Here is a 26,321-nt window from a genome sequence, read left to right as displayed (position 1 = left end):
CAAATGCAGAGTCACACTTCACAAACACAATTTTCAGTTTTACAAATGGCTTTTTTGTTTTTACAAACATAAAATTGTGTATTTACAAATACACAATATATTTACAAATACACACTTATTTGTAAAAAACAAAATACAAGTTACAAATTAGAAATTTGTATTTGTGGATAGCAAAACATGTGTGCAAATCAAGCACTATTTGTAGATCACTCTACATAGTGCATTTACAGGTATTAATGAGGCTATTGTTGTGAGTCTTGTTATGGTATCTTTGTATACACATGTAAGTTCCTTTGAAGTTATTTTGATTCTTTTTGTCAGTGTTTGGTCTTTTTGTAGTCATTTTGAGAGTCTTTGCAGGCGTTTTGTGTCTCATTTTATGTATCTTTTGAGGAGCTTTATGAATCCCTTCCTGTTTGTTGTCTCCTTAAGTAACATGTTCACAGTTGTGAGTCTCTTCATGTCTCGTAGATCTTTTTTATTTATGTATCTTTGTAGTCCTTTTGTTTCTCTGTGGTCTTTTTGAGTTTCCTTCTGTTTGGTACAAGACTCTTTTTTTGGAGTTGTTGTGAGTCTCTCTGTAGTTGTTTTGGTCTCTTTGTACTGTAGCTCATTTGTATCTCATAGTTGCTTTGAGTCTCTTTGTAGTTGATTTAAGTCTGTAGTTATTTTTTCTCTTTATGGTTGTTTTTTTCTCCATTTTCATAGTGCTTGTGAGTCTCGTTATGGTCTCTTTGTAGTCATTTTTTCTTCATTTTAAATTATTTTGATTCTTTTTGTCTGTGTTTTGGTCTCTTTGCAGTCATTTTGAGATTCTTTGTAGTTGTTTTGTATCTCATTTTGTGAATCTTTTGGGAACGTTTTGTATCCCTTCATGGTTGTTGTCTCTTGAAATTACATCTTCACAGTAATTGTGAATCTCTTCATCCATAGTGTTTTGTGTCTCTTTAGTGTTTTTATATTTCTCTGTGGCCTTTTTGACTCTATTCCTGTTTGGTACAAGAGTCTTTGATTAACATTATCTGAGCTGGTGTGAATCTCTTTGTAGTCATTGTATGTTCTTTGTAGTTATTTTTAGTCTCTTTGTCATTTTTTTGGTGTAGTCATTGTATGTTTCTTTGTAGTTATTTTTAGTCTTTTTGTAATTTTTTTGGTGTGTTTGGTGTAGTCATTTTATGTTTCCTTATAGTCATTCTAAGTCTTTTTGTCGTTGTCATTGTTGGTGTCTATGTGTTAGTGGTTGTTTTGCCCTATTTTATAGGCATCTGTTTGTGGTTTCTGTGTCTTTTACAGTGGTTTTGCGTCTCTTTGTAGTAGTTTTTTGTTTATTCGTAGTGATTTTGAGTCTCTCCCTAGTAACTAAGTGTCTCTTTAACTGTCATTTTGTAGCTGACTGCCAGAGGAGCCCCTGACACTCTGGGCCCCTGGGCCTGTGCCCCGAGGCTTTTCCCATTATCCATCCATGCTACTCCTCATATTAAAGTTCAGACTCAGTGGAGCTGAATATGTTCTGTGCTGCAGTGCTGAACATTAAGTTCCAATAAGAAAACATAATTTCACACTTTAATCCCCAAATGCATTCATGTACAGAGCCGGTGTTTACACCTCCATCATCCTAAAATACTGAAATAAGAACCATTTAAAGCTCCAAGCACCGCTACAATCATCATTAGATGTAATAAATCAACAAAGACTGCGAAAAATTACTACAATAAGAGCCCACACTACTCCTGTAAAGCTATTTACAGCCCAAATGCCACTAGTGACATTTAGTGTATACGCTGAATACAAATCATCCCTCTTACTAATGTGTGAGGAATGACTGTTTTCTGTTTACTTTTCTCTGGCTCTTGTCCTCATCTCTACAGGACTCAATCTCCTTCACTATCCTCGTGTTCCAGTGAAGACAAAGAGCTATTTTCTGCTGCAGACATGTCTCACGCCGTCTCCCTAGCACATCTTATATTAGAGCTTTCGGCGCCTGTGACTTTGAGAAGTCTTAAGCTTAAATCCTCCTTAATACTTGTGTGAGAATGCACATCACACACTAATTTTATACACACAGAGAGGAGTTTTTTTCACACCTGTCTTTGCCTCTGTGTGCAGGTTTAATTTTCCCTCTCTCGCTTGCTCTCATGCATGCTCATAAATATATTTTTTAATTACGCGTGCGTGCAAATGCATCACACTGAGAGTATTTTTTTACTGGCAAGCATGGTTTAATGAAACACACTAATAGCACCAGCTCTGTATCATGCTCTGCAGCGCGCGCGCACACACACACACTCACACACTAAACCCCCACTAGGGCCATCATTCTGTCATCTCTGCTGCTGTAGAGCTGTTCCATAGGGAGCCTTGAGGCTGACTTATGGCCATCCACACATCGCATTACAGTAGGCAATGTGATGTGTTGCAGAGCAGGAAAATATTAAGCCGAAGGGAGAGAAAAAACAATTTCCTCATGTAATACTGATAGTTATGCATGTGCAGAGAAGCAGAAAAACGAAAGTGCATGACTTTTATCACATGCTGCAACATCTATTTGATTGCAAATCTGATGTTTTAGTGGGAGATTTTTTTTTAGTTTATTTGTATCATGGATTGCGGTTAAAACACTGCTGGAAAAGTTACCTCTAGGCTAGATGAGAGAGATAAAATGTACCAAAAAAATGTGCTATCAGGCTGCATGGATCTCTCTCTCTCTTTCTCTCTCCCTCTCACTGCTTCAGTATTAACAGGCTGGATTCTGCCTGAATACCGAGGACATGCGCGCTGAACAGGGGGAGGAGGTGTATCACAGACTGTCTGCTTCTGATGTTTTGTGTTGACTCAATTATGGTGCGGAACTCTCATTTTATAGTCGCCTGTTGTTGTGGTAAAGAGGCAAAGTGAGGTTTATTTTTTCTCCATTTACATACAAATAATTTGTTATTTTCTAGCTTTTAATTTCTCACGGAGTCAAGAGTTTTATTCTTTTTCTTATTATTAGATTTTTCTAATAATCGATCGCTCCCGCCGCCACCCTGAAGTTCATTGTTATTATCTTGGCCGCCGGGATGGTGGCCTTCATCGGAGCGGTTATCTGCATCATCGCAGCCGTCCACACCGGATCCTCCAGGGCAGCCGCGGCACAACAGCAGCCAGCCACCGACAACCACTCGCTGTATCCGGACGCGGCTGCGCAGAGCCCCGCTGCGGCGGGCTCCGTGGCCCGGGTCGGGTCTTTAGGAGCTCTCCACGGTTCTGAAACACCCGATTCAGAAGCACCCACGTTCAACATCGGGCTCGGTGGGCTGGACGGGGTCACCGGACTCACCGGGCATGACCCAACGGTCAGCCGGCTCATCTGCACGCCGATCCCCGCCGGGGAGTGCAACCCGAAAAACTTTCAGCAACAAGCGGAAGACCCGTCGCTGTACGCCGGGGAAGACTGGGGCTACCTCCGCACCACCGCGGAGGAGCTCCGGCAGACCGTCCTGCAGCAGAAGGACCAGATACTAACAGACCAGAGGACCATCCGGGAGCTGACGGGGAAGCTATCCGAGTGTGAGAAGGGGCTGGACGGGAAGAGCACCAGCGCGGACCGACGCGGGAGCGCTGCTGCGGGGCTGTGGGGGGGCAAGAGCGCCGGGGAGGAGGCGCACCTGGAGCGGATCATGGTGCGGGATAGCCCGGGTTCGACGCCCGACGGGGTCCACTTGCTCACAGTGAGGGCTGTGGATGAGCTGGAGCAGGCTATCACTCAGCTCAAAGACCGCATAGAGAAACTGGAGGTAGGTAGAGTGTGAAGAAAATCCACATAAATCATCTCATGCATTCAGCTAAAACAATACTTGAGATTTTAGCCCAGGGAGCAATCTCTGGGACTTTATAGGCATAAAGCAGGATCTCTCTATTGAAACATTCACTTATTTAAATGGTCTGATAACGGCTTTGAATATTAATGCACTACAAGTCCAACTCTAGCTACATTCTGCTGTAAAAAGTCATGATCAGAGCTGATATCCGTGGCTATATCTGTCCCTTCAGTCCCTTTTAGGATTTCTGAGCATGCATGAGTGCTTTAAAAGCAGGTTTTTAAATTTTGAATGAGAACAAGTGAGTTATCCAGAAAGCTTTGTATGTGATATTGGCAGCCAGATAAAGAAACAATATAAGTCTCTCTTCCTTTTTTCCCCTGCATACTTACAGTATAATCAAATATCACATGACTTAATATGAAACGATATTGATGTTAATTGCTGATTAACATCAACATTAAGTGATTCCATATCATCGTATTTTCTCGTCTGATAATGCCTTTAATAATACATGAAGTGATTGCTTTGGCAAGCATGCTGATTTCTCTCGCCAAGGAAACAGATTGAGATTTAAAAAGAAAGACAGATGAAAAGTGAGGCAGGGAAACAGAGAAAAGAGGCTGGAGAGAAGAGGGGGAGGAGAGGGTAGTTGAGATGGGGATAAAGGTAAGTGGGGAGGAGAGAGTATAGCAGAGTAACATGAAACGTTCTCTTATCTGACCAGCATCCGATGATTTATAACCTCATTTTTGGCTAAAGAAATCCCATACATAATTTATGAGTTGCCTTTATTTGTAGAAAGCTCAGACTGAACGTGTCTCTGCAGTATAGTACTCCTCACTGTGTGTATGTAGGACATGTGTGCACGGGTCATTCTCTTTGTGGATTATGCCCATTTTGTCTGTTTTTATCACCACTGTCAATGGAAACCTCCAGAATTCAAAAGGGTTGAATAATCTTCATGTTTACACCATTGAGGAACACATTTCTTTTTGACAGGATGAGATCTGAATGGCTTTCACAGGTCTCAAGGTGATGTCGTTATAAAACACAATACTGTAGCCAGTGTGTGTCTTTTACCATCCAAGTCACGTTTCTATGGAGCTACTTGGCCTACTTCAGTAGCACAGTGTGGTGTTTACATCAGCTGCTGGTGGATATACAAGAAGAGCACTAATCTGGGAATACTATCCAGGTCAAATAACTGTGTTAAATTCCTATCCTAGTTTTCTACAACCATTAGCATCCACATACAAGCTTCACTATATGTCCTGAACAACATCTGGCCACGCCATGAGAGGCAAACCAGCTGAGGTAGCAAATGGTGTGCATGTGCAGGCACTGTAATGGTTTTCTATTTCCAGCAAACCTACCAGTACACTCGGTGCCACAGCGTCTGATAGCAGTTTGTGCCGATATGATTTTTTTTCCTGCAACATCAGTAAGATTTCTGCTATAACCAGAGGCTAAATGATAGTAAGCGCTCCGTCTTATCAGGCTGATCCAGCTCCAGTGTGCAGATCCTCTGCACTGGGCTTTGTGTGAGGAGCAATCGACTTTTTAGTCTATACTTTATGGCTTATTTTCAATATCATTATTCTCATTTTTGATTGAACAAATTAAATAATAGATGCTATTGGGTTTATGCAGTTATTTTTCCCATTAGGCAGAATGGATGGCTCTGGCTCTGAAAGTTTTGCATTTATGCATCTCTAATTCTAACATTATTTATTCCAACAAGTCCTCCCACATAGGTTATTTTTTCGAACCTGGTCTCACAGAAATCCGTGAGATAGCCACGGATTTCGCTTAACTCAAAATCCGTGGAATAGCGACAGAATCACTCAAATTTCCGTGAAACTGACACGGATTTCACTACTATGCAAGTTAAAGACAGTCATATCCCGTGGCTGTTCCATGGATATTTTTTCCTATTGGTTTGTTCTAAGTCACGTGACTTTCAAGGTTCCGGCGATCAGAACAAAAAACATGGCGGGCAGTTCTCTCATTTTTAGTGAAAAAATCAATATTTTGACTTTGTTTCTGCATAAAAATGGATTTTGATCACATTTCTAGCGAGAAATATATGTTTTATTTTCTAAATATTCACTCAGTGAATGTACATAATCACTTTGTATGTTGGAATAGCCACGGGATATGACTGTCATTAACTTGCATTGTAGCGAAATCCGTGTCAGTTTCACGGAAATTTTAGCGATTCCGTAGCTATTCCACGGATTTTGAGTGAAGCGAAATCCGTGGCTATTTCACAGATTTCTGTGAGACCATGTTGATTTTTTCCTACCTTCTAATATAGCAAACAATAGTGTTGCCTTAACTAGTGCAAGAGATCAACATGTCCTCATAACTAAACATAACGATTATAGTTGTAAACACGTGGTTCATAATATCAAAAGGTTGCAGTTTGGTTAGGCGATAAAGCTACTTGGTTATGTTTAGGGAAAAAGGACAGTTGCGGTGAAAATTATAGAGTGGATACAATGTGAAAGTAGTCCCATCTGCTATCATAGCGATATTTATAACCTATACTTCTGCCAGCCACCAGGGGGCGACCAATATGTTTTGGCCAGTATCAATCCAACATTTACGTAAGAATACTGATCACCATAACATGTCACTTAGCTCATTAACATTACATTAATACAGTTAAACGGAAATCCAAATAAACAACTTTTAGCTAGAGTAAAGTTTTATTTAAATTCAGGCTTACTTGTTTGTCTCAGACATGCTGATTCACGGTAACACTACTGCAAGTCTCGACAAAATCAGTATTTCAAATTACCCTGATTATATATCTCAAATAAGTTGATGCTGGTGTGGTAAAGTTTTAGAGTAACTTAACTTAATTAAAGCAGTGTAAGTTGGGGCGACACCAACAGACAGGAACATCACAGCCTAGCCTGTTAGCCTATGTAGCCTCCGCTAGCTCAGTAGCTTCGAGCTAGGTGGGCGTGTTTCGGCCGCCTCAGCTCCAGCTCTCTGCCCATTTTTGGATTATTCGGGAAGTTGGGCGGAGTCAGCTTTGCCAAGATGGCGACTGTGGGAAATGCCCAAAAGGCTTCATCTGTGCTCACAGAGACTACGTCCATTATTTATACAGTCTATGTCTTGCCTTCACTTTTGGGGAGCTATTTGACCTTCTGCTGACACTAAATACATTTATTTTATAATTTATCTTTTGGCTATGATGGATATCTGCAATTGCATGGCTATCCAATAGTTGTTGAGATATTTGAGTTGACAGACTAATAATGTGTGGCTGATAAAAACACAAAAGGCACACAGAGAAATACAATAAGCACCAGACACAATCATCTTGGTTGTCAAGTTAGTGTGAGGAGGGGAAACTTTGCTGAGTTCCCTTCCTGGAGGAATGTTGTATTCAATGTTTTCTCTAAAAAAACATTTGAACATGTAAACAGATGCCTTAAAGCCTAACCCCAGGCTCCATAACAGAACTGTTCAAAGTATTTGAGAGAAGATCACCTAAAAATGCAACATAGTGTGCAGTACGTAGCAAGTGCTTAGTTATAAATTTGGTTTCCATTGTAAAAGACATTGAATATGGCAGTAAATATGTTTGTACTTGAAGATAATAACATATTTCAACTTCATGGTTGGAAAAAAAAATACAATACTAACAATTTTGTGGTTGATTTGCCTACAAAGTAACTATATCTGTGGAATATTAATTCTACTGGAAAACATACTTGTTAAATAGGGTGAAGTGAGGATAACATTGGAAATTCTATCCATTAGATTGTCACATTTTCATATTTTTATCATTTTTGATAACATTTCTCCTCTCATATGGCCTTAGTTTATCTATGTCATATTTTTCAATACCACTAAGTGCTGTGCAAACTGTGTGGTTTTTATTTAGGCTATTGTTCTGTCCTGCATGTGTATATGTTTTCTATATTAATCCCCCGGAGGTGACTATGTATTTCAACTCCACGCTGCTCGGTGGATATTTTGGACCACGCAGGTTTTAGGAATATTGCAGCGTCTGTACTCCCCCATCCCTTCCCTTGTGGTTTGGGTGTTTATTTCTGTGAACCATTATGCAGTGGCATAGCAATTTGTTTTTGACTGAAATAGTTGATTGCCTTGGCAGCCTTTTCTGACTTGCAATTATTTGGTGCGTTATACTTAATTGAAAACAGAAAAATCCCTGCAGACATGAGATGACTGAGTTTGAAGATCTGTTCATACCCAACACTTTCTGTGACACTTGAATATAGACAGCTTTGTTATCTTCTCTGTGAAATTCTTTGTCACAAAGAAAGCTTTAAAGTAATACCCTGCTTTAATCATGCCCGAGATTCCAGAGCAACATGAAAACATCAACACAGAATAATACAGAATAATTTCTCAGCAATGTTTAAAAAAAAACTTGTTTATACTCTTTGGGGAAGCTAAACTGGGGTAAGCTTTGAGATTCAATATAAAGGGAAAAAAGTTTAAAGGAATAGTTTGACATTTTTGTAAATATGCTTATTCGTTTTCTCCACCTACCAACATCTTTAAAGTTCAATATTAAGTGCATTGTATCTCATTTGAGTAAACCATAAAATAAAATGGAAAAAATTGTAGAAACAACCATTTATATTGGGAGGTACACATTATTTAGTTTCACCTTGTCCCTCCCTACTGTGCTGTAATTGGCTAGTATTATTGTGCTGTCAATGGCGATTAATTTGGAGATAGCAATCAGTGTTGCCAACTTAGCGATTTTGTCGCTAGATTTAGCAGACCTCTCTAGTGACTATTTTTCAAAAAAGCGACTTGTGACAAATCTAGCGACTTTTTCTGGTGTTATTGGAGACTTTTGGAGACTCGTTCTTACTATTCTTAATGAGCCGTGAGGGCTGCCAGCGGCCCCTCCCTTGCCCCAAAGCACTCACAAGCGGTACAGTCCTCCTGCAGGAGCCTCTCCCGGCTGCAGTCAGAGCAGGAGATGTTAACCCCTCGGCGTCCAGTCTGTAAATCGCACATGTTGGCACCAAGCTGGCTGGTTTACAGTCAGTGTCAATTTTGGGTCAGTTTTGCCCGTCCCGAGGCCAGATTAAGGAGTTACTTAAGGAGTAAATTATGCAAATTAGGCGATAATGTCATTTAGCAACTTCTACAGACTTTTAGGATAGCCAATAGCTACTTTCCTCACTGAGGAGTTGGCAACACTCATAGCAATGTGCTTTCCTGTATTGTGACAAGAATGTGTGGGTGAAGCACATTTTGGGTGGCTAGTTAGCCTAATTCCACTGTGCTTCTATCCTATACTGGTTACAAAAAATAGCTGAACTAAATTGTACTGTGCAATGTGATTTTCTACACTCTGAAGAGAGTGTGTGGATGAAGTATTAGGTTTTTACATTTGACAAATTTAGTGAGTAGCTAGTTAGCTAGCTAGCCAATATATCTCTGGGGCTACCATCTGCTCCCCTCCTGACCAAGAAGTCTTCTGGAGGGAGGGGTGAGGCAACAGTTGTTGAAGCCAGCAGCCTGTTGTTGGGACCATGTTCTATAACGAGTTTAGCATGAAAGCAAGGTACAATCAGCAATTAAGCTAGCTAACTAGTGGATAGCCGGCTATTTAGCTAATTCTATGATGCTTTATATGTAGTATGTGGATGAAGAATTAAGTTTATACATTTTACTCACTTAGCAGCTGACTAGTTAGCTAGCTAGCTTGTTAATTCCACCATAGTTCCTAGTGTAGCATCCAATCACAAATATGTATCAAAGTAACAAGTACCATCCAATCACAGCCCAGTGCGTAATTAGGCAACACACGGTTGGGGGAAAAATAACGCTCCATGTGCACAACTGTTTCTTGGATTGGCAAACTATCCCTTAAGGATGAAACATTACATTAACTACAGCATAGTGAAACCTCATTAAATCAGCCCCTAGTTGTACCCCCAGGCGTGATGTAATGTCTCAGCAAAATCAATTATTAATTGGGTGTAATAACTTTTCCTTGCATAGGCATGCAATGGACCTAATGTTGAGATTCACTGCTATAGTAGTAGTAGATGCAATATTATCTGAACGGTGTGTTTAAACATCACATCAAGTGTAGAGACTACTGGGAGTACTTGACAATATAGTGCAGAGTACTTTACCATATTATCCTGTAATGCCCACACTGAAACAGTTTTTTTCTCCACTGTCTCCCTCCTCTGCAGTCAGACATTGGCCCATTTCCTCACAACCAGACGGACAGCAGCACCTCAGGAGCGCCAGAGGAAGGCGGGATGTCTGGCGGCCCAGAAAGGTTGGCCGATCCCGGGCACAGAGTTGGTGCTGACAGGCCCTGGAGGATGGAAGACTTGGAAGGGGAGCTGGAGAAAAAGGTGGAGCTGTTGGAGAAAGAAAGAAAAACCCTGAGGCTGGAAACAGAGAAGCACAGACAGGAAATCGACCGGGGCATCAACAAACTACATCACCGACTCTCAGGACTGGAGGGAGGTAGGTTCTGACAGAGAGATGGACAAGAAACAATCAGAATCTGTGTGTTTGCTTTAATGTGTAAATTAATTTATATATAATAAAGAGGTATGAAATATGATGAGAGAAGAGAGAAGTGATGAATCACTTGCATGATGACTGAAGTCACTGATGATGAGAAATTATCTGGCATAAAGTTACCACAGATGTTTCATTTCGTTTTTTGTATTACTCTTAATCAAATCAAGCCATGGGGTTTCTTTATGATGAATAAATTATGTGTTACTTATGTAAAAGAAGAAAAAAAAAGATCAGAAAGACTATGAAATTCATGCCCTGCTTATAAAAAACACATCAGATGGTTTGATGTGAAGAAGTGCAGACACAGTATATTAGATAAGCAGGAAATCTATTTGGTGTCTTGCCAGATAGATGACTTAATTACTATTTGATTACTTAATTAATCACTTCTTTTGTGTTCTTGCTTTGTGTCCCAGGTGTCTCGGGGCATTCTTTCCCAGAGGGCTACAGGCTGTCCTTCCCGACTCGGACAAACTACATGTACGCTGTTGTGAAACACTCCATCCCAGCGCTGCGGGCCTTCACTGTCTGCCTGTGGCTGCGGCCTGCAGAGGGCGGAATCGGGACACCTCTGTCTTACGCTGTTTCTGAGCAACCCAATGAACTGGTGCTGCTGCAAGGCCTGCATACCCCCGCTGAGCTGCTCATCAATGACAAGGTACTGTATCAAGTCAAGAGAGGGAGTATATCCTGCATATCTGAAGTGACTTATCTACTGCTCCGGTGCAATTGATTTTCTCCCGGAGATTTGTGTCATGGTGTGTGGGTCATATTTCTAACTATTTATTGATTCGAGACATAAAGGTCCCATATTGTGGGACTTTTTTGATTATAAAGCAGGTCTAGGTGCTAAATAAATACAGTGAAAGTATGAAAATGCTCAATCCCCAGAGAAATGCACAAATTCTGTGAGGTTGTGATGTCTCAACTATAATATACATAGGTAGAAAGCGCAGTCATTCCCCGGCTGCAATGATGGTGCAGAGATGACGATACAACATAACATTTTAGGTATGATAAAAATGCTGAATCTGGCATTATCCAATTTCAGATTTCAGTTGTGGAAATGTATGCAAATTTACACATATTTAATAAGAAAATAGTTAATTTGCATATTTAAACATAAAAGTTCAGAAAACTTGAAACACAAAAAAACAATTGTCTTAATTTAAGTAATACATTAAGGAAGTTTCATGGTGATATCTATAAGTATTTTTTTTTTACCCTGCTCAGTGTAATTTGTAATTAGCTGTAATGGTGCAGTCAGTTTAAAACTTGTTATGGCAAATGTATGTACTCACAAAATCCTTTAAAGGTTTTATTTAATAAAACCTGAGTATTCTCTTAAATAAAAATGGGATGGGATAAAAAAAAAAAAACGTATCTCTGCAGTGTAGTCTGGGAAAAATACAGTGTGAGAGACCTGAGGACAACCAGTGTACATATCATTGTATATGACAATTTTATTATCACCACAGTACCCGAGATGAGTTTCATTGCTGCATTCTACAAGGCTTACCCACTTTTTTGAAATGCTACCACTAAACCTCAATATAGTCTTGATTATAATTTTTTAATGTCTATTAAAGAAGAAATAGTGCTCTGTATTAGCATACAAATAAGCTGAACATATCATATGAAAGAGCCAATTGGGCAGACAAGCTAAATGGCCTCATTCATGTGTTTTAATGACAAAGTAATGTACCACCTTGACAGCACTGCAGGGCGGTGTAGTGCAGTGCTGTGGCCTTAGGTATAATTCAATGAAGTCATTATGGTAATAGATGCCTGGAGGAAAAGTTCTGTGTCCTTGGAGGTAGCAAGATGTCTTTGGGACTTAGGGATTACTGCATAACAACCAACTTATGAAACAAGGAGGGAAAAAAGACATCCAGCAGCTATAGAGATACAGCTGGATGACTAGTGCTGCACTGAATGTAATTTTATTTACAGTCGAGGCTTTTATTGAGGATTTTGAAAGAAGCTTCGGATGTCTGTCTTCATATTTTAGAAAAAACCTTTTTGAACAACACCCTGGTGGCCGCTGGGTATACCCAGAAAAAGCAAGTTTGCTGATCTGGCGTCAAGTTGTGCTGGTTTAATTCGAGTTGCAATGCTGGCCACCTGTGGGTCCTTCTGATAAAGCCTATCTAGAATCTAATTCTTCTAATAATATTAGTTTATTTGCAACTGCGCAGAAATAATAGACACACAAAAAAAGAGGCTCCACAGCATTCGAATGTTCATTCAGAATTTCAACGTTATGAATGAAGCTTGGAAGCTTAAAACTATTCGTACAATGACAAGTATTACCTTCAAATGTGTGGTGTGATGTGTAGAAACACTTACTTTATCTGAACTTTCCATTTTCTCTCCCGTTCCTAGGTGGCGCAGTTGCCTCTCAACCTCTCCAGAGGCAGCTGGCAGCACATCTGTGTGAGCTGGAACCAGAAGGGAGGAGCCTGGCAGGCCTACCAGGGGGGTAAGCTGAGGGGCGAGGGTCACGCACTGGCAGCCGGACATCACATCAGACCTGGAGGAATGCTCATACTGGGGCAGGAGCAGGTAAGTGAAATGCTGAATGAATAGAGTTTGCACTGATCACTGGCTTACTCCAAAAGAAATCTAATTTGGTATGCCCTTCAGGCTACGGCTGACTACAAAGCTGCAAGCAAATTGCAGTTCACTCAGTGCAGCTGCAGGGCTATTCACTTACCGACTTCTCCATGAGCTGTAAATAAAAGTAGTAAATTCAAGCACATCAATGCTCTAAGAGCCTCGGAAAAAAAGGAACACACAGTAAATCTACAAATTGGTTTGGAACGCACTGCTAGCCGAGGGGTTGAAGTGGTGAGCTATGCTGTAGAGTTGAGTGGATGAGGTGTGTGTGGGCATAATGGTCATGAGCAACAAGACTTACAGGATAGATGACGCTCATCCAGACCTAAAAGAACCCCTCTCAAGTAGTCTCTTTGTTCACTAGTCCTGCATTCATACTGTTCACTTTCTGTTCTCCTTCAACTTCCCAAAAGCGAGTCCAAAGCCTTGCTCAAGCATAAGTCAAATATGAGCCTGTATGTGCATGAAAGTCAAAGTATTTTTTATCTTCTGTCTCTTCCTTTCTTTCATCTATTCCCACTTTTCTTTCCCTCCAGGATTCCCTTGGTGGAGGTTTTGATTCATCCCAGGCCCTAGTCGGAGAGTTGTCCCAGGTGGGTCTTTGGGACCGGGTCCTGTCTTCCAACCAGGTGGCCAGCTTGGCCCGTTGTGGCAGAGTAACCCAGGGCAGTGTGGCTCCCTGGACCGAGAACGGAGTTGAGGTATACGGTGGAGCAACCAAGGACCCAGGGGAGCCTTGCAGTAAACACAACAGGAGTTCTCAATGACAGATGGGGGGAGGGGAAGAGAAAGAAAGGAGGGTGAAGGGAGGGATAAAGTTATAGCCCTTTCAAGAAGGGAGGATTTTGCCTATTATTAGCACTGCTACTGGATTTTTACATCAACTCTATGTGGCACGGACTGACAAGTATGTAAAAAAATGGAAAATGAATGGTAAATATGACTTACATCAAGGCTTTGTAGTTACTTCTTCACACTTCTAGCAACAACATCTGATGCCAACATGGAGGCCCAATTGAAAATTGTATACAAGATGAGATTCCCATAAATATAGCTTTAAAACTTAAAGTAATAAGTAAGTAAAATATACATATATTTGAAAAAAAGTACATATGTATCTGAATTAAGGCCACAATAGACTGTTTTGTGATTGGTCCTAGCTATTCTGTGCTATGTTAGCGAATCAGCTGTGTAATTAATGGATGCAACTAATAAAAATGTGAATATGTGAACACTACCAAATTACTGACCTTCTGTTAGCTATAAATTCAATTAAAAGTGTATAAGCAATGATAGTGATGGTTAGCTATTTTTTAACTGGTATGATAAGCTAGCTAACAAACCTTTACAGCAATTTTGGGAAATATACTTATTCACTTCCTCACTGATAGTTAGATGAGAGGAGGAATACCACTCATGTCTGCTCAGTAAATATAAAGATAGTAGTCAGTTGCCAGCTAACTTAGCTTAGCATAAAGACTGGCTAGCTAGCTGGCTCTGTCCAAAGGTAACAAAATCCACCTACCAGCACTTTTAAGTTCACTAATTAACATCATAGACTGTATGTGGATATAGCAACCGTGCTGTCACCGATGGGTTTGTCGACTATGATGTTGAAGCCCAGAGTTTGTCATTTTGGCCGCTGTCATCTTGGTTTTTGGGCGTTGCCATCTTGGTTTCTTGGAGCCAGTTGTGACCATATTTGGAAGAGAGTGAGACTGTAAGTTACAAGCTCGTCCAATTGTTAGCTAAGCTGGTTCGCAAGACACAAAAATGAACAGTCAGCCACCCCCTTAGAGTGTCTTTAGTACAACCAAATGCTGAACAAGACAATTTTAGGAGCCAAATTGTGATACTTAAATTTATAATACACTTTAAAAGTTTGCGAGAATTGGTAATTTATTTTGTAGACTTCTTAAATCCATAAAATGACTAGTGTTAAAACCAACAATTTGACCTGTATACAATTTGTTTATGTGCAGAATAAACAAAGGAGACACTTCTTGTTAAATAGTGAGCATTGCAGATGCTGGTAGGCGAAATGTGTTACCTTCAAAAAAGTTAAGCTGGCTTTTTCTCTCCATTTCCAGTCTGTGCAGAAATTATTGTCTATTTATTCCATTGAGACAGCTGAGCTAGGAGAAATTCAATGAGTTGTTCACAGCTGCTGTAGCCTAAGAGCTGTTGACCTCCACTATGGCTGCCAGAAGTTGTGTAAAGCCAGCTGAAAACCCTCCGTGAGTGCAGCAGGGTCGGAGTGAAGTTAATTAAGGACTGCGACAGCTTTAGAGTTGGAAGTCATGGTAAGGTGATGAAAAGTGTTGTAGAAAGTGAAGAGAATGTTAATGGCAGCAAGGAGTAGATGATGAAAGAGAAAGGAAAGAGGGAGGACAGGGAGGAAAAAATAGATTGGGCACTTTTGAGGAGTGATGCTCCATTGTTTTCACCTCTGCATGATGTATTCATTATACCTATAATGTCTTGCCACTGCACTTTGCAGCTCACACATTTCACAAAAGAGGACAGTGCCTCCAGTCTTTGTTTTTATTAAGGCCTGAGGGTCTCTCAATAAGTCACTGAACAAATCTGAAACAAGATTCCATTCGGAAATCACCACCATTAGCAGAATGTTCCTCTTTTTGGAGGGGTACTTTGCATATTTTTTGACAAGCCTTTACCCCATTTATGTCATTTTGTGCAAATCTAGAAAATCAAGGTCAAAATATGGGCTCTGATCAAGGAAATGTGTCTCAGATGACAACTTTTGGCTTCATCCTGTAGCACACTTTATTTTCTTGAATTTAATTTTGCAACATTCATACAGAGATACATAACATTTGCAGCCCAGTCACCAGAAAAAAATCTTGACATTGTACGTTTTTGGACACTACAGATATGTTGAATGTCACATTTCTGACCTGCTGCAAGCCATTCTCATTCCCTACGCAACACATACCAGTGCTTTGTTGGCATCACATTTAAACACACTAACTGGCCTAGTTTTATTCTCCAACGTCGTAGTTTAAACAGGTGGTTAACTGGGTGAAAGTCCAAAGTCTGTTTGCCCCACCCATCCATACCGACCACCTGTCCACACGGATTTTAACGCTCATTATACTACGTCATCTGAATTACGGAGCACTTGCTCTCAGCATTTCATTTTTAACGTAAATGGTTTCACATTGGTTGAAAGCCCTGTGCACCTCCTATGGACGCTAAAGTGTGCAAAATCTGTTTTATATTAACATATTTGTGGTTTGCAGAAATGTACAATGCCAACATATTTCTATCCACTGAGCTGGTTCTTTAAATCCATGGTTCTGAATGCAACCTACATACATACCTGTATCATTATTTTCAAATTAACATAATGCACTCACAGTCTGTTTAACATTTTTAGATATTGACTGTTTCCTCTTTGCAATTTTCAATAATGTGGTTTGATATATTAACAACCTGCAACCTCCGACTCTTCCAACCTTCCTACATTCCATGCATGAGTTGTGCTGTATGTTTGTTACATGCCTCGGTGCATCCGGTATGTTTCTGAAATTCCATCTCTTTAATGATTGTTCTCCACTGTTGTGTGAGACATGTGATGTTAAATAGAGATTGTTCATATCACACTTGTTAAAACACTGGCTCTCCCTAGCATAAAAATAATCCTGAGTGGAAAGTGCCTGTCAGGGTGTTTGTACCCATGTAAACAAATCATTTAATTTATTATCCTGATGGAAAATTCACACCGTGAGATATTTTGAACTAATTAAGCATCAGTGTCTCGTGAATTCCCTGGTGGATTTTTAAGATTTAAGAGGTTTGATAAAACATTTAAAATACAGGAATTTCTGTGTAGTGCCGCCAAACTGATGCTGAATCAGGTCAGAATCGTCTCGCTGTGCCTAATAGTGTCTTTGATAATGCCTCTCAGTCTGCAGTGTTATTATAATATTATGCCTGGTGTCTGTTCGGCTCGTGTCAGAGCTTTTTTGTTGGGCTTTTTGATAGTGGTGTGGCATTATTCCGTTTACAGCTATTGGCATTGAAAGCTTTTGAAACTCTATTGGCAGTGTTTTCTTACATGACAAATCAGATTTTTTTTCACTGTATGCATTGGTATCTGTCTATTTCATGTTGTTTGTATAAATACTGTATGTCTATGTCTTGTATGGTGTTGTATTGTTCTGCATATGTGCCGTGTACAAACCTCAAATCTTTATTAAAGTCCTAATTTTCAAATGTAAAGAGTGTGATTCTTTTCTTAGTATTCGTCTGCTTTAGAAAAGTGTTCTTTTATTCAAGGACACACACACACACACTTGCAATTCAAGTGCAGCAGTAAGAAAACCTGCTGTGACAGCAAACCCTCCGACACTAAGTGTGCTCTCCACATTCCACAAGAAAAAATACTTGTTTCTTCAATGACAGAAAAAAAGTTCCATTTTCCTCCCAAGGAAATTAAAGTAGAGTTCAAGTAGAAAAGCTCGAAGCTTTCACCCGCAGGTGCAGCAGGTGTTGATGTGAGTTAAGAGCATATTGAGGATTAGTGAAACTCAGTGAGTCATCTGTCGTGTCTCATGTAGTTATGAATAAACTGTTTTTTTTTTCAGTTTCACGTGTTAGAATCATAATGGGTTCAAGACTTCACATTCAGTGGCAGTCTGAAATGGACAACACACTGTAGTTATACTGTATTATATTCATATAATACTATGAAAATACATACAAACATACAAGCCAACATAAAAATAGCTTCCACTATGACCTCAACTGGGCTATTGAGACAGTTTTTATCCAATCCAATGAAATGGATAAGGATTTTTGGAACTTCACTTCATTAGACTATGTTCAGTAAGTGAAATGCATCACTGTTTATATCACTATGTGCTTAGGTGCTGATCTGTCTTTAGCTACGTTGTAGGTTCATTCTTTTGCTGGTTCATGCTGTTATATGAAGTCAGTAGTACAAACGTATGTCTATACAATCACTGTTAATAAGGTTAATAGCTCAGCAGCTTATTATTTATGACAGAGTTATCATCATGATAGTTTGCATTGCATTTCTGATCGGCTCATGTACTGAACACCTCAAATGGACATATCTTTTTCCGGTCTTTATGCTAAACTAAGCTAAGCTAACTGTCTTCTGTAGCAGAAATATTAGAATTAAAGAAACATATGAGAATGGTATCAATCTTCTCATCCGAGTCATGGCAAGACAGCAATTGGGAGTATTTAGCAGCTTTACATAGCATTGGTATTTCTGGTGTTTTAGCACCACTACAGAGGTGCGCAATTAACTTCTCCACTGCTGTCATAAATATGGAGAACTGTGCATGGGAATTTCTCATGATTACATTACTGATGATAGAAAAAATAATCAGCAGTTTTGCTTGTAAAGCTAAACATTAAGAAGTGCAGCAACACAAGACATAGTAAGCCAGCTAATATTACTTACTAGTCCAACAGCATGAAGAATAAGAATGCTATTATTTTTGCAAAGCTCTCGCCTTAACTAAAAGCCAGTCCAAGATCTTTCCTTTTCTCTGTTTGGCTATGCACCAGTGCATAGTCAAACCAGTACCAGCACCAGTACAGCCCCACGTACCCTAATCCGGCCTGAAAACCCCTCCTCCCAGTGGTCCAATGCTCCTGTGTCAGAAGTGTGAAAGCTGACACTCCCACTATACAGCTATACAGTTAGCAGCAGTTACTGGTTAGCTTTATTCTAGTAACAAGTAGCGTAAAGCTCTGTCCAACAGTAAACTCAGATATTATAGAGAGCTCATTAAATAGTTGCATAGGTTGCTTTAAAATCTATGTTTTTCATGAATTTCCATATAACTGAAAGCTTCTAAAAAACATATTTTTTTATTGGATTGCACTAAATTGTGTAGCGTTTATCCCATTGTATCTTTCCCACCAAGCCACTACTGTCTAATCTCAATGTCTCTCTTGTATATATTAAAATAGACACATTCCATTCTCACGCTGCATTCATTCTCTCCACCTCTCTGTCATCCTCGATTCCCATCATCTTCTCTGTCATCTTTCATTCTCACCCTCCTCTCATCTTCTCACCCCCTCTCCTCCTCTCAGTGGCATTAAGACCCCACGTCCTCCTCCGCGCCTTGTCGCCTGCTCTTTACTCAATCGTTGCATTCCTCATGTCCCATTTCTTCACTCAAGACACCCTAAATACATCTGCTGACAGAAAAAGACACAATGAAATGACGAGGATCTGACTTTTCAAGGTTGCTGTCACAAAACTGCTGTCATTTTTACAGATATGTGGGGAAATTGAAGGGAGCGAGCACACAGGAGATTTGTAGAAACAAATAGCTACTGTGTATGTTGGGATTTCTACCTCTACCATAAGTGATGCAACATCATTTTTTTCAGGCTTGATTTTGACTTGGGCCTGTGTAGCAATACACTGATGATATGAGAAGCCATTAAAGCCCCCTCCAGACATGTTTTATTCATTAATTCATTATCCTTAACCACTTATCCGCACTCAGGTTGTGGTGGGCTGGAGCTCATCCCAGCTGACATTGGGCGAGAGTCGGGTACACCCTGGACAGGTCACCAGACTATCACAGGGCTGACACATAGACACAGACAATCATTCACTCTCTCATTCACTCATTCAGCTGGAGAACCCGGTGAAAAACCACGCTGACAGGGGGAGAACATGTAAACTCCACACAGAAGAGCCACAGTCGAACTGCAACCCTCTTGTTGTGAGGCAAGAGTTCCAACCACTACAACACTACTTGCTACTTTTTCATTACCATTAACCGCTTATCCGCAATCGGGTCGCGGGGGGCTGGAGCATATCCCAGCTGTCATTGGGCGAGAGGCGGGGTACACCCTGGACAGGACGCCAGACTATCACAGGGCTAACACATAGAGACGGACAATCACACTCTCATTCACACCTACGGGCAATTTAGAGTCACCAATTAAACCTAAGTGCATGTTTTTGGACTGTGGGAGGAAGCTGGAGAACCCACGCTGACACGGGGAGAACATGCAAACTCCACACAGAAGAGCCGCAGGCGGGAGGCGAACCGGCGTACATAAAAAAACATAAAAAGTAAAGAAAGAAAAAAACTCTGAGAAAGGGCTTGAATCACATCCACTCTTCCTCCCTCACTGATCATTCTGAATCCTGCCTCCATCCGGCACACCATCGCTGCTCGAGTACTAGGTTGACCGGTGAAAGAGCAGTGTGAGCCCGCCACAGAGCTCCGTGGCTCACGGTCTACAAACTGAGGTCTTGTCTATTTGAAGGAAACATCGGTGAGTTTTCAGACTAACCCCTAAATTCCACTGAATGCGTAACGGCTGCAGATCCGCCGGTGGAGCCGATACGCGCTCATTATAATCAATGTGCGAGATTCCACCGACTCCAGATCTGCTGCTTGGTGAGACAGTCGTCACACAGCCATCTGTCAGCCCTCGCAACACCTGCGCAGAGCTTCTATTTTTGTCGGACGACAGAGCACGGCGCATCAATTCAGCACAGAGCAGGTAGTTCGGGGCAGGAAGTCGTGCACAGACACAAAATAAAACATCCGGTATATTTTCTAAATGAAATACCTCGGGTTCACGGCAGATCGTATTTCACAACTTGAAGACGTCCTGATGGGCGAGGACAGACTTGAAGTCAACAGGTTAGAGGTTTTCACTCGTCTTTTCACCCCACTGACACCATGGATGAGGAGATGTTGATTCTGGAGGTCCAAAATCATACAATTATCTATGACCCGTCACATCCTTTATAGAAAGACAACCATAAAAAGGAAGTGATTTGGAAAACCATTGCGGGAGTAATGGGAGTGGATGGTAAGTTACTAATATGGTCCAATAAATGTTGTTTGAAAGCAAATGATCTGTCCTTGTACATTAAATGAGACATTCTCTAGCTATACATGTAGAAAATCCAGTTGTATCACATGATTACGTGTGAATTTGTGAGATCTCGTGCGTCATCGGGACTCAGCTGTCCGCAACAGTGCCGATCACAGACGGATCCGGTGTGTGTTGACGGACTGCGGAGTCAGCAGCCGTTGCAGACGGACCCGTTTCGGAGTCGTATCGCATCCAGTGGAATCCCGGGGTAAGGGAGACTATGGTGTACCAAAATCAGCGACTGGCAGGCGTATGTTAGCTTGTAGCTGGCAGTAGCTAACACGGCCTCAGTTGTTGTGAACCATATAATAATATATGCTACGATGTTACAGTGTGCTTTTGCTTTCTGTACTTACAAGTTTGCTGTGCACCAGAAGTTTCCAGTTTCTTTGGTTGTGACGTACCTAATCTTGCTAGAATCTCAGTTGTGGTGAATCGCTTCAGTAAAGGAATGAAAACACCTCTTTAGTGGTAAACCTTGAACAGATAGTATACTTAATGTAACACATTTTAGAGGACACAAGCATAAAAAACAACTGCACATATTTGTGTTGAGGGGGACTTGAAAGTCACTGATGGTGAATAAGCCAGCAGGGACAGCAGCTAACAGGCACTGTACAGCAATATCTGCAATCCCTAATTAGCGTGAGTCAATCTGTTCACCCATAGCAGTGGATAAGACACGACTGAGCATCCTTTGTTCACGCAATCCTCTCTTTTACTAATGGACTTACAACTTAAGCCCGTCACCGGCTCTCCTGCTCGTGCCAGAGTCGCACTCAGCTGGCTGGTGTCACACAACTTAGATCTTAACCGAGTCGAAGTCTCGTTACCTCATTACCGTGTGAGCTCCAGCCTGCTGTGTGTGAGAAACTGCTTAGTCTGACTGATGCATTAGAGCAGAATAATAACCCCTTCAACACTGATAGTACACGTTGTTGTCATGTTTTAGTGGGTGAAATATTAAACTAAAAGAAAATGGAACAATCAAGATGTTGTGTGCATTAATATCTATGCTCTATATACAGGACTGAAGAGGTTAAAACATGCTGTTACAATACAAAGACAACTCACATATTCTTCTACAGCATCTTGCAGTTTAACAGTCATCTGAACAATGTTGTGCAAGATGCAACAGGCTTTAGGGTTTATATTGTGTCTGTGCTACATGTCTCACACCTGCTTCGGTGCTGTAGCTTTAACAAAATGGCCTGTCACAGGCAGTTTCTAACTGCTTTTGGCAGCCTGTCGTCTGTTAATTCTTTCTCTGTGCTTTTGACGTTTCTCTGAGGGAGCAAACGGCACGGAGACGTAGGAGGAGACATAAATTCAATGTGTGATTCTTACACATAAAATGAGATCTACTCTCAGTTTATTTTTTTTCAGTTTTATCACCTGGAACAAAGATATCACACTTAGGAATTGGTGTCTTTTCTCACTGAACAGTGGCCGTCTGCAGCACATTCTGTGAAGAAAATGAAGCACAGGACACTCTGAAAGGAGTAGATAATACTGGCTGCAGAAGGGATTCAACCATGGACTGTATAAAACATGGTCATAGTCTCTGTGACGTCACCTGCAGGTATCTGAAGAGCCATTGTAAGGTTGAGTGTTGTGGCTCTGGCTGTCCCCATCATGGAAGTTTTTGACTCCATCTAAAAGCAGTTTCTCACCTGATACGTAGCTGGTATGCACTTGCTTAGGCTGTATGTGCGTCACAAAGCTTATTGCTTATTACTCAATAACAATAAGAAGATACCCTGAGGCAGGACAAATGCAGCAGCTATCCACATGTGAGGACACCCACCTGTCACTCAGACCCCCATTGCCTCTAATTATACAGAACTTTAAGCCTAAATATAATTTAAACTGACAAGTTTTTTAAAATAAAAAAACCTTGAATTGGGAAATTTGCCATAAAGACCAAAACTATTTTTTAACCATGAGGTAAACATGTTTATATCTACTGTAAAGTTGGACATTTTAACATGGGGGTCAATGGTGATTGACTCGCTTTTGAAGTCAGGTGGCCAGTTGGGGAACAGCATGTTTTGGCACTTCTACGTTGGCTTGTTAGCCTCTTGGTTGGGTTTAACGAGGGGAGAATTTTTGTTTTGTTTTAAATAGCCAGATTTCTACCAGAAAGGTGTTTCTGGTAGAGAGTCTTGAAGGTTGGCTTAATTTTTTAGACCACTGTCACCTTCCAATCCCAGTAAAACCTCCATGAGCACCAGGCTGACCACCTTCAATACATATCATCCACAGCCAGAGGATGATATTCCAGTTGGATTACCAATCCCTATCTAATCCATAATGTTTCATCTAGGAATGGACAGATTGTAATCCCATGTAATCCATGAAATGGATGGACCATTAAACCGGAGAGTTTACCTCTTACTTAATGAACTCTCAGGCCGCCATACAGTGCAAACTACTGTGATTTATGCTCAAAGATGATATAGTCCATTAGTCCATAGTTTATTATGTCACTGCATGGGCTGTTCTGGTCGCCTTTGGCTGTTAAAGTCTGTCGTCCAAGCTTCCTCCACAGTGAATTAGAGACCAAATCTGTTGGCTCTTCTCTGGATATGGGGGACTTTTTATATTCAGAGCTGCATAAATAAAACTCACTGGGCTTTAAAAGCTCAAGCAGATGCCTTTTCCTTCCATGTCAAATCTCCAGGAAGTGTCTGTTGATCACAAAATGAAGTGTGGCTCTGCTGGGATTTTACAGCCCTTGTAAATATTGATTGAGCCGTCCCAGTAGAAATAAATTAGCATATGTGTGTTGGTGTTTCACAGTTTATTTTTATTTTTAAAAAGTGCTCTTCCTGTACAGATTGGAAAAAACGGTGCACTTCCAGAAGAACAGTGTTTGTGTCCCAGTAATGTAACATAACTTACGTTTTTTACGTAAGCCTCTAATCAATGAGACCATCCCCACCAGGGGCGCCACGTAACGTCTCAGCGCGATCAATCTGTAGCACTTCTATTTTTGATGCGAGTCAAAGCCACGTCAAGCTCAACAGAGCAGGAAATTTGACACAGAATCAACATAATACACTTCCGCCCCTTTCAAAATAAAACACAATACGCAGTTAAAGTAATCTATTACAACTTCACATTAATATTAAGTCATTACATGCCCGGAGGGGATTTACGCCAGGCAGAGAACGGAGCAAAACTATGGCGCAGCTGTTACATGGCCGATACGTTCCCGGTGGAAATCCCTGCTGGCATTTACGTACATTTATTTGGTAAAAACTTCACAGTTTATAACGCCTAACATGTATGTTTTTTAACCTAAACCACCCTAGATCAGTGTTTTTGTAGCTTAAATTCACTGCAAGTACAGCCTTTTTTTTTTACAACCGCGAACCCTATTTGTATATGATGAGTGAACGTGTGTGCTATTTTTTTTAACGCTCTCTAGCGTGAAAGGCTCATATTGGTATTGACAACCATCTATTCTGTTGTTTAGTTTGGAGATCTTGTTGGTTTTAGGGAGTGTTAAATTACTCTTTTAAATTGTAACCCTCAAGATTTCAGAAGTTCATGTTCCATCCCAGGCTATGGTTAGCACTCTTGCCTCACAGAAAGAGGGTCGCCGTCGGTTCTCCCACAGGTAAAAGGTGGCTCGCTGGATCCATTTTGTGTTAACACGTTAAGGAAGTAACACTGAGGTCAGATGCCGGCCGGCCTAACAACGCAGCGTAACCAAAACAAAATGAGCCGCGGAAGTCCACAGGGAGATGATGTGTCCAGTAGAATTGTCTTGTAAAGTCCGTTATTCCTTTTGCAGTGTGAAACCAAAACCAATAGGACCAAATGTATACAATGTAACAGAACACGGACCTTGGTTCGGACTTCCAGGTGTGAAAACGCCCTTAAATTGTAACCCTCAAGATTTCAGAAGTTCATGTTGCATCACGGGCTATGGTTAGCACTCTTGCCTCACAGCAAGAGGGTCGCCGGTTCGACTCCGGTTCTCCCCGTGTCAGCGTGGGTTCTCACCAGGTACTCCGGCTTCCTCCCACAGTACAAAAACATCCACCTAGGTTTAACTGGTGACTCTAAATTACCCGTAGGTGTGAATGAGAGCTTGAATGTCTGTCTCTATGTGTCAGCCCTGAATGAATGATGTTCCATCACTTCCTGTGAATCCCTCGGGCATAGGTAGGTAATTGAAATTCTGCATGGGAATGGCGAACTTTACCACTAAGAAGGAAAACTACAATATAAAAAGGGAATTACAGACTGTAAATACTTGCTGAAAAAGGGCAACCACAAATAGTATTAAAAAACTGGATTTGATCTCAAGAAAATATGAAAGGTTGTAACTTTAATATTTCGATTAATGGTTTTCACACGTAACAGCTTTTTGACATTCTGCGGTCATCACGATAACCACTCTCTGTCAAAATCTTTAAATCCACCTACTCATCACTTTCCTTTTTGAACCAGAGTAGGTAATCCACCTACTCAGCCTCCACATGGCAGCGTACCAGAATCGTTCCTCTTCATACACACACGCACATAAACACACACAAGCACAGTCCAAAAATCCCCACAGAGACTCCATCTGGACAGGAACACGCTTTGCTCTTCCTCCGTCTTTGTCACCCACTTTACATCTCATATTCCTCCCTCACCCCCTCACTTATCCTCCCTGGCTTAATGCAATATTCTTTCAAGTGCAGGTAGCTGGCCTTGTCACAATGCATGACTGTAATGCTGCCAAAGTCAAGGGGTTTGCTTCCTCTGAGCTCAATTATGTTAAAAATGGATACACAATTGGTGATGAATAAACAGCTATTGGCTTTTTCATCTCCCATTAGTTTAATTTTAACAAATCACAGGGTTGCTTATTATTTGCTGTACTGCTGTTTGTTACTGCTAGCTTTGATGCCATTTGTCTGTAAAAATAATCCAGCAGTCTTGACTCACTGGAGGTTGTGTAAGCCATGTTATGTCAGTCAGTCAGACAGTATTGTATTGCACTTTTAAAAGAGCTTTATTTCATACATCTTTCCCCTCTCTTATTGTGTTATCCATTATTTTATCCATTCTCTGTTGAGAACAATCTAAAATATGCAGACTTCACCCACATACATTTTGCGGAGCATTCATAAATCATAAAGCGTGCCTATGAGTTATTAGTCATGTTTTCAATGTCAATAGTACGGCTTGAATGAATGATGATATTCAATGCATTTTCACCTCATTATTGATGTTATTGAGGAATGAAAACTGACTAAGGTTGCACATAAAATGCCACATTCCTGCTGAAAATCCATAGTATTATTTGTCAATGTGTGGATTTAAAACACATTTGATTACAACAGATGGCAAAAGACTGAACAATTAGTATTTATTTATATTTTAATCAAGTTTCTGTTATTAACTATACACACTAAAATATTTTAA

The 26,321-nt window shown here is 40.7% G+C and overlaps 1 protein-coding gene across 1 annotated transcript; it reads left to right on the top strand.

The window, feature by feature from the left end:
• The first annotated feature begins 2,393 nt into the window (after nucleotides 1-2,393).
• Nucleotides 2,394-17,222, top strand: cbx6b (chromobox homolog 6b). The gene is made up of 5 exons (XM_059348215.1): nucleotides 2,394-3,776; nucleotides 10,016-10,298; nucleotides 10,775-11,016; nucleotides 12,744-12,923; nucleotides 13,514-17,222. The coding sequence occupies exons 1-5, from the start codon at nucleotides 3,060-3,062 to the stop codon at nucleotides 13,742-13,744; spliced, it is 1,653 nt and encodes a 550-aa protein (XP_059204198.1). The 5' UTR covers nucleotides 2,394-3,059; the 3' UTR covers nucleotides 13,745-17,222.
• Nucleotides 17,223-26,321: the final 9,099 nt, after the last annotated feature.

Source organism: Centropristis striata, chromosome 13, assembly GCF_030273125.1.
Source record: "Centropristis striata isolate RG_2023a ecotype Rhode Island chromosome 13, C.striata_1.0, whole genome shotgun sequence".
NCBI classification, from domain to species: domain Eukaryota; kingdom Metazoa; phylum Chordata; class Actinopteri; order Perciformes; family Serranidae; genus Centropristis; species Centropristis striata.
This window is presented reverse-complemented; position numbering and strand designations above follow the sequence as displayed.

Bases quoted from the DNA above. Each gene is read 5' to 3' on its own strand.
- cbx6b (XM_059348215.1), top strand. From the start codon at position 3,060: ATGGTGGCCTTCATCGGAGCGGTTATCTGCATCATCGCAGCCGTCCAC. The intron at 3,777-10,015 runs GTAGGTAGAGTG...CCTCCTCTGCAG, and splicing joins ACCGCATAGAGAAACTGGAG to TCAGACATTGGCCCATTTCC. The intron at 11,017-12,743 runs GTACTGTATCAA...TCCCGTTCCTAG, and splicing joins AGCTGCTCATCAATGACAAG to GTGGCGCAGTTGCCTCTCAA.